At 45.1% G+C, this 9,022-nt stretch overlaps 1 protein-coding gene across 1 annotated transcript in view; it reads right to left on the bottom strand.

The window, feature by feature from the left end:
- atp8b3 (ATPase phospholipid transporting 8B3) overlaps nt 1–8,221 on the bottom strand; it is a 17,833-nt gene extending 9,612 nt beyond the window's left edge. Inside the window, exons 1-11 of the mRNA XM_042708996.1 lie at nt 8,131–8,221; nt 7,689–7,762; nt 4,587–4,700; nt 4,136–4,234; nt 3,765–3,826; nt 3,476–3,548; nt 3,003–3,073; nt 2,306–2,397; nt 1,708–1,866; nt 1,160–1,248; nt 621–814 (exon numbers count right to left, since the gene is read on the bottom strand). Coding sequence (XP_042564930.1) covers nt 621–814; nt 1,160–1,248; nt 1,708–1,866; nt 2,306–2,397; nt 3,003–3,073; nt 3,476–3,548; nt 3,765–3,826; nt 4,136–4,234; nt 4,587–4,700; nt 7,689–7,762; nt 8,131–8,221 — 1,118 coding nt within the window. The remainder of the gene's footprint in view (nt 1–620; nt 815–1,159; nt 1,249–1,707; nt 1,867–2,305; nt 2,398–3,002; nt 3,074–3,475; nt 3,549–3,764; nt 3,827–4,135; nt 4,235–4,586; nt 4,701–7,688; nt 7,763–8,130) is intronic.
- Nucleotides 8,222–9,022: the final 801 nt, after the last annotated feature.

Raw genomic sequence — 9,022 nt, 5'->3', positions numbered from 1 at the left:
AAACTAAGCGCTAATCTTAAACTAAGCGCGAATCTTAAGCTAAGCGCTAATCTTAAACTAAGCGCTAAACTTAAGCTGAGCGCTAAACCTCATCTTAACTGCCTTTGTTTCTCTTATTCTAGCAGTAAAAATGTTTGTGCGCACAGGCCACATACTATCACATCAATAGGACATGTAGTATTGTGTGCACAGGCCACATACTATCACATCAATAGGACATGTAGTATTGTGTTTTGAGTACATGTGTGTGACAGAAGCAGACAGATACAGAGATTCAGAGAGATGATCAGAGAAAGAGAGTGTGAGAGAGAGAGGGAGAGTCAGAGAGGGAGAGAGAGAGAGAGAGAGAGACAAAGAGAGAAGGAGAGAGAGAGAGGGAGAGACAGAGAGGGAGAGAGAGGAAGAGAGAGACAGAGAGAGAGAGACAAAGAGAGAAGGAGAGAGAGAGAGAGGGAGAGACAGAGTGTGTGTGAGAGAGAGCGAGAGAGAGACAAAGAGAGAAGGAGAGGGAGAGAGAGAGAGAGAGAGGGGGGGGAAGAGAGCGAGAGAGGGAGAGAGAGACAGAGGGAGAGAGAGAGACAAAAAAAGGAGTTTGCAGGAGGTTTTGGTCGGGTCCTTACGAGATGTACAGGGACATGGGAATGGCAGGGCTCATCAGAATTACGTAGCCCCAGAACGAGAGGAAGCCTCGGTAAGAGGCGCTGGCATCCCCCCCGAGGGCGGACAGCACCTCCAGGCGGGAGGACACTTGGTGCTCAAACACCCCGGAGCCCACAGCCAGCAGGAGGTCCAGCAGCAGCACAAACAGCATAATCTGAGACAGTCAAGACAGTAGATCACCGATCAGCACTGTACAAATGTTATTAATGATTTCATTAACATGAATAATGCATTTCAGTGTTATAAACCACAGGTAATACTATATTGTATTATATAATATTATTATATATTACATAATATCTGGAAACCAACAGTCTTTAATTCATAAAGGAACAAGCCATCAGCTTCAAAATGAATAAACATTCATTAAAAACTGTGTGTAATTAGCAAGTGCTGTAGGTAACTCTACATTAACGATAACTACCGCACTCAATCACAATGTAACCAAAATGTCACTAGATCCATTCCCCTCAGCTATCCAAAATGGCCGCGCTCTTACTCCGAGGATAACCCTGTTGAGGATCCTCTCCACTTGGGTCGTCTTCACAATCACCTTGCCAAAGTTTTTCATGATCTTAGTGTCTGCACCTTGCAACAATCCAATCAAGCAGAGCAATAAATCGTGAGGAGATGTTCAGTGTTTGTATGATGGAAAGTGACATTCAGTGTAGCTTTATTATTTATTTATAAGCGTAAACAGTGTAACAGAGGAGCTACAGCTGATGGATCAACATTCTGAAGGAATAGATAGCTTAGAGGGCACAGATGTAATATACACATTCATTTATCTAGTAGACACTTTGACCGAAACTGACTTGCACGTCCAGGTCAGGCATGCATTTTATTTCATGAGTTTTTGTGTCCCCTCAAAGTTTGTGGAATTATGTCCGCAAAGTTGACCTCAACCCCATGACCCTGGTGTTGTCAGCATACTGCTCCACCAATCGTTCTACAGGAACTGCATCCCATACTCAGAATGACATTACATGTACACGCCCACTCAAAGCTAGTGCTATTTTACTGAACTGCTCTTCGTGGGTTGAATACCTGCATATATGGTCACACCGTATGCGTGGTCAGTGTTTCGCAACACCGTCCCTCTGAGGAGGATGTGCTCGGTGTCCAACCTGTAGGTCTCCCCCCTCCACCGTAGCTCCCCCCTGAAGGAGTAGAGATTTCCATTGGGCTCCTCGCAAAACGCAACACCTGAGGAGAAGACACAAAATGGAGGGAGTCTGCTGTGACATTTTCCATGACAGATTGTTATAGTCTGCACAGGGACTGACTTTGACTATGTTTTACATTTGTTATGGTTTCGGCCGTCCATCAATCAAGGCTGAGTGCTCTGGCGGCTCATGTTACACTGTCTCTCAAAACATATTGTTGTGCTGACAATACGCTGAGTGCTGAGATGAGATTTATGGGCTTGGATTTGTTTTTTTCAGCCCTGACCTTATTTACGGCTGCAGCCAAACTAACTACACCTTAGATACAGGAGTAAAGAGATACTCAGCCTGACACCTGAGCTAATGTTTAGCAGACACTTCATCGTGACTGCATCTCGAACCCTTCGTGTGTTTGTAGAGACTCACTCCGATGGGCTTGTTCAGGTCTGTCGCTACAACAAAGAGGCATGTTTGGTTACCGTTGAAGCTTGAGAGGCTCTGGTCCGCAGGGTCAGAGGTCAGCTCAGCGTGGGTGGCGGCCAGCGCCTGGCGGAACTTGAGGTTGGTCTCTCTGTCAAAGTGTGCCATGACAAACAGTGCTGTGGTTAGGCGGCACAGTTCCAAGCGATGCCACATAACCAGACTACTATGCAGTGGGTGTACCAAGCGATGCCACATAACCAGACTACTATGCAGTGTTTGTACAAAGTAGCACTGTAAACCAGCCCCCCACCAAAGCATGAACCACACAATAAAAAAAATGAATTACAATATATTTTTCAAGAATGTACTTATTTTATCTATTTCATATTACTTGTTTCCGTCATTAACATATAACTTCAATAATAGTAGTTGAATACAATAATGAAATGGCAGTCAGAGTAAGTTAATACATAATACAATTACTACACACACCATCTAAAGTGTGATTATAAGTTGTCACTGCTCGGTTCTCTGTACTCATCTCATGCAGTGAATAATAATCAGTTTACTTACAGTTACTTAGAAATGAAGCAAGTTGATGCAACTTTAAAAAATCTATGTGATCTGTGGATTTTAAGTCAAGACAGTGTCTCATTATTTATGGTGCACTGAACACAGAATAGTTGCTGTTTGTCTGTTTGGGACTGGTTGTCTGTTTGGGACTGGTTGGATGTTGGATGACAGGCTTCTTACCCATCTATGTCAGCGGTCTCTACGTAGCACAAACTGTGTGGCTCAGTGCTTTGCAAAAGAAGAAGATCTGCCTGTTGACACAGAGAGACAGACAGACAGACAGACAGACAGACAGACAGACAGACACACAGACACACAGACAGACAGACAGACAGACAGACAGACAGACAGACAGACAGACATACAGACAGACAGACAGACAGACAGACAGACAGACAGACAGGCAGACAGACACACACACAGACACACAGACAGGCAGACAGACACACAGACAGACAGACAGACACACAGACAGACAGACACACAGAGAGACAAGGCAGAATGAGAGGGAGGGAGAGACAAGGCAGAATGAGAGGGAGGGAGGGACACAGCAGAATGAGAGGGAGGGAGAGACACAATAGAAACCAAAGCGGAGAAATTTAATATTTTCCAGCCTGCCAGCCTACACTGCAAGTCTCATTGATGCCACTCACTGGTATAATTTGGTCTTTGTGAATCCTCAGCACGTCTCCAACACACACATCCTTCCACTGGACTGTTTGAAAGCTAACAAATAAATATATACACACACACACACACACACACACACACACACACACATATATATATATATATATATATATATATATATTAGAGAGAGAGAGAGTATGAAAATAAATAATTTAGCTTTGCATTCAGCACAAATGGATTTTGTGTACGCTTTTCCCATGACCCTCAGTGACTCAGCATCAGAGAGAGCCCAGCGTTCCCCTCAGGGCTTACCCTCCAGAGGTCAGAAGATCACACGACCTGCTGTTGATCTGTTTATCGCTTCGTCTGCGGCCCTAACGCACACACACACGCACAACAACAACAACACAGGCATATCTTTATATGAATGAAATAAGCATTTTCATGAGTCATCATTCAGTGTAGAAAACGATTTCAGAAACTATTTCAGACTATGATGTAATCGAGGCCAACAGCTATAATGCAACTGTGGATTGGAGGACATAAGATGCAGAGATAGAGAGAGAGAGAGTGAGAGTGAGAGTGAGAGTGAGAGTGTGAGAGAGAGAGAATGGGCAAAAAGGGTGAGAGAGAGAGCGAGAGTGAAAGAGAGGGAGAAAGGCTATATCAGTGTTTGAACTCACCAGATCAGAGACCAGATCTTTCAGTGCCCGCACAGACAGGACTATCAACAGAGGGAACACAGTGATGTACCATGGGATGGTGGCGATGGCAGGCACACACTGCAAATACAACGTCATGAGCAGCTTGACAAAAACATTGACAATCATCCACTCAGTTCCCGGGCAGCACCTGATCCCGGGCCGTATTTGGACCGGCTCCGGGCCTGGGCCAGCTCAGAACAGGGTTTAGATCTGTGTCTCAGTCCGCTGAGATCTGGACTGGACCCCAGTGTCAAAACACACAGGTACTACTGCACATTATTGATCATCACACGCACCACGCTATAATCAACTAGTCAGATAAAGTCATATTCATTTTAGATAGTTTACATGAAGACACAGTCAGGCTAATTTGATTCAACTGTGTATGCTAGATTGAGTATGCTTGTCCTGAGAGAGGGTTCTCACACACCTGCATTACCACAATCAGAAGGAAGTAGAAGTTGGCGAAGCGCTGGAACTGTTCATAAAGCGTGTAGGGCAGGAAGTTCAGAGGGGTGTATTTGTGACTGCGTGTGGAGTTGTCCTGTCACAACAACAACAACAAACAAACAAATCAAAAGCACTGAAACTGGGGTCCAAGTTCAATGGAATCCACATTGAGGTCAGGCAGCCTCAGGTGAACTGACTGTGTCTGAAACGCACTCACCGCATATCGCCCCCATCGGAAAAACAAGAATGACTTCCTCTGTCGCTGCTTATGGAAATAACCAGAGTTTGCTTGAACCTCCCAGGTGATATCTAACCAAGGGGCAAGGGGCATGGGGGGAGGGGGTGAGGGAAATCCAAATAAGAAGATTTGTAACTGCAGAACTAATGCAATAATTAGATATGTGATTCTTATATTATATCATAACTTTTATTTATATTATCGACATTCTATATGACATTAGAGGGACCTTAAAACTCACTGGTTATGCATGCAAGTGCAAGAGAGAAAAAAACACACTTTACCGGAACTTTCTGGACTGCAGGATTTCTTTTTGGCCATTTGAAGAGAGACACGAGGTGTTCTACGACTGGCAGAGAAAAGTGAAATAGTGGCTAAGATCACAGTGATGTGAACATGTTAACCATTTCCAAAAATGTCCCCCCGAAAGATGTTCAAACTCGAGCAGCAGAAAAGTCACTCCTGTCGGATGAAGAAAAGAAGAGAAAGGAACAGGAAACATGCTCCATCTCCCGATGTTTTGTGAAAAAACGTGGCAGGTAGGATCAGGCAGTGATAGGGTGGAGCCATGCATTCTACAGAGAACACAGGTAGGCTCTGGTCGCTCAATAGTCACAGTATACCAGACAATTGCAGAATGCTAGGATGGGACTATTGATGTCACTTCTCAGCTTTCATGCTTTGTCTTCTTTCATCGTCCAAACACGTGTGTATGTTTTATCCCACTGGCGTTCCAGTGAACCTTGTTTTCATTTTTTTTTGGGCCCGATTGTATCGGATCGCACTTGAAATGGTATCAGCTCGTTATACAATTCAGATTTGCTCTCAAATTTCAAAGTCAGAGCACGTACACTCCCTCAAACATGCCGAGCATGGCTGTGGTTTGGGCAACTCACCGTGTCCACTGGAGCAGGAGCAGGAGCAGGAGCTGGATCCAACCACTGCATCCCTCTGGGCTGCAAGTCCTGGGTTATGCATTAAGAGCGATGAGCCATCTGTACCTGTGGATACTGACGCAACATGGACACACCTGCTAATTTCCATTCATGTTGAACAAATGATCCACTATCGTCTTTCTCTCTCTCTCTCTCTCTCTCTCTCTCTCTCTTTCTCTCCCTATCCAACCCATTGGATACATTTGGCAGAGGGAGAGAGAGAGAGAGAGAGAGACAGAGAGAGAGAGAGAGAGAGTGATGAGAGAATGAGAGAAGGAGCAGAGGAAGCCCATTGGAGGTGAACAGAGTTCATTTTCTGAGCACACAAACACCTCAGGTCCCTGGGCTCTCAATCAGTCTGCCTCCCTTTATCACCGCCATGGTGGCAAACGCTCCTGGGAGTCTGCTCTCCCATGCCTACACGCTCTACTAGTGCTTTAAGAGACACTGGAGACCCTGTCAGAAACATGTAATCATGAGGCACACAGTCCCACTGCTGCCACAGATACTTGGCACTGGAGTCCGTCTGGGGGCTGCTGTCTGTGTGTGTGTCATTGGGATGTAAGTATGCGTTTACGGGAAGAACAGTGCATCATTGTCCTGGTAGTTCTCTAAAACCGGCCAGCACACTGATCTGATTTCACCTCACTCCCTATCTCACTCACGTGGCTTCTCTGCCACTGTTGTTTTGCAGGCTTCTGGGGTTTTTGCCTTCCTCTTTTCTTTCTCTCTCTCTCTCTCTTTCTTTTGCTTCGTCCCTCTCTCTCTCTCTCTCTTTCTCCATTTCCGCCCCCACTCTCTGTTTCTCAGAGTGCATTTTTTTATATATATATTTATTTCAATGTTGCGAAGTTGTAAAGAAAGACTACTATCATATTCTATCACAACGCTGACAATGAACCAATGTGTCAAGCACCTCACACCTCACCACACACACACACACACACACACACACACACACACCACATATTGTACCAGGAAACCTAGATTTCGCCTCAAACCAGCGTGGCCTGATTTAGACCTGTAATGGCTAAACTACAGATGTGTCAATGCAGAGGTGACAACTAGGAGTCAGAGCAGGACTTCGAAAACACCAGATTAGAAGACATATTGATGTTGTGTTTAACCGTGGCTCTGTCACTTGTACAATTAATTGACCCCGAGAAAAGAGGTGACCCCTTGGCACATGCCTCTGACAGTTAGGCCATACCATCGACAAAAATGCAAGATTTTTCCACTTTCTCCAATGATTACGTGAACAAGTGCCAGCCTACACTTTTGTACACTTTAATTTCCATAACCTCCTTTGTTGGAAAGCATCATTGTCGTGTTCTAGTTTGCAATTGTCCCATCTAGTGGCAAAACAGGAGTATTGCAGTTTTTAAAGAAAAAACAAGAATGTCAGACACAATAAATGTTCTCAACAGTTCTCAACAGCAGTGTGTGCTTGACCTCTTATCAAGTGTCAATCTCAATGCTTTTTTTCACAGCAACTTCATGCAAGGTAACAGCTGCTAAAGGTTTCTGTGATCGCTGATGTGTGCATGTGTGTGAGTGTGTGTGTGTGTGTGTGTGTGTGTGTGTGTTAGGGGGTCACACTTCTGCTTGTGTGTCCATTTGTTTTGGTAAGCGGTTGACACCTGTGTGTGAGATCAGCAACAATCAGCAGCCCATCTCTTTACAAATGTGGGCTTGCGGTAGGGTGGTTTGCCTAGAGTTTCGTGGCATACAGTCCTTGGCCTCCTGAGCGGTGTGACCCGACAGACTTTTTCCATGACAGTTAAACTGCAGACTGCTCACAGAGTGAAAACCTCATGTCCCCCAGTATGGAAGCCCCATATCACACTTCCTCCATTCCCTGGTGACAGGGCATCAGGTGGAGCAGACTGTGGCTGTGCAAGAGACTGACCTGGTGCTGAGCTGCTGGGACTGTTACGCTGGAACCGGTCTCCCAAGTGTGGTGGTCGTCTAGGTAGGTCACAACTGAAGAGAGAAGAAAAAAGAGAGAAGAAGAGAGAGAACTGGGGAGTGAGAGTATCTAGTAAGAGATAGGGGCCAAAAAGGCCAGTTGAGAGTCAGGAAAAAGAAAAGGATGAAGTTCAAAGCTCGACAGCGAATAGGCCCAGTTCATGTGTTTCGGTAGTGATACATACTGAAACACACATATTGTCAAGGAATACAGTGAAAATATCAAAACAAAAACTGTAATAAAAAACTGAGTACAGAACCGTGGGGTGGGGGGCAGTGCTCAATGTTAGGGTACAGAACCGTGGGGTGGAGGGCAGTGCTCAATGTTAGGGTACAGAACCGTGGGGTGGGGGGCAGTGCTCAATGTGGCGGTGTTGGAGGGCCAGACACTGCAGGCCGAAGGCTGATGGCGGTGGCTTTGAAGCACGGTGGGACGAAGACGCTGCTGAGGGAGATGTTGAGAATGTTGGACATCATCAGAGGCCGTTCTGCAGCATATTTGCATATCAGCATACCTGAATTGGTCTGCTGGCCCCGGCTGTCAAAATATAAGCTGCACTAATGACTATAAGGAGGATGCAGTCTATGAAGAGACCATAATTATATATACAATAATAATTGATATATATATATATAATTTACGCAGAGTTAAGACATGAATGAGAATGTTCTAGAAATGCCATTTAGACTGCTAATGTTTAAACTACTGATGTTTTTTTTACCTCTGATTTTACCTCAGTGAAAGTGAAAATGAAATATAATATTTTACTCAATGCTAAACCACAAAGCATTGCTCACATATCTGAATACAAAAGTGCCAAGTGCATCAACAAAGTATTCAGCTAAAGAGATTACAGTGGGTCGGTCTGGGGGCTGTTATACTGAGGTTAATGCACACCCCCACATGTGAATGACTCACTAAAGAGCTGGGCTGGGAATTACGTGGGTGGGGAACAGGGGGTGGGGTGGGGGGGCGGTGGTTAGTGAGACTTGGGTAAAGGTGATAGACTCACATGCTGCGCCTACGCTCTGCAGTGTTTGCTCAGACAGGTACAGGTCAAGGTTGATCAAATGCAGACAGTGTTGCCTCCAGAGATGCCCATCAGGTCTGCAGGTGATCGACGCCTCATCAACTGCATCACTGCACTGAAAGAGATCCTAAAAACTAAGATACCTGTTGCTTCAGTATGGTTAACTATGAATGTCTTCACACTTTGTGTTAGCAATGCTAAAACTGCACTTTATCACAGTGCTGTGTCAGGACATAAGGAAAAC

Source organism: Clupea harengus, chromosome 10 (genome assembly GCF_900700415.2).
Source record: "Clupea harengus chromosome 10, Ch_v2.0.2, whole genome shotgun sequence".
Lineage (NCBI taxonomy): Eukaryota > Metazoa > Chordata > Actinopteri > Clupeiformes > Clupeidae > Clupea > Clupea harengus.
This window is presented reverse-complemented; position numbering and strand designations above follow the sequence as displayed.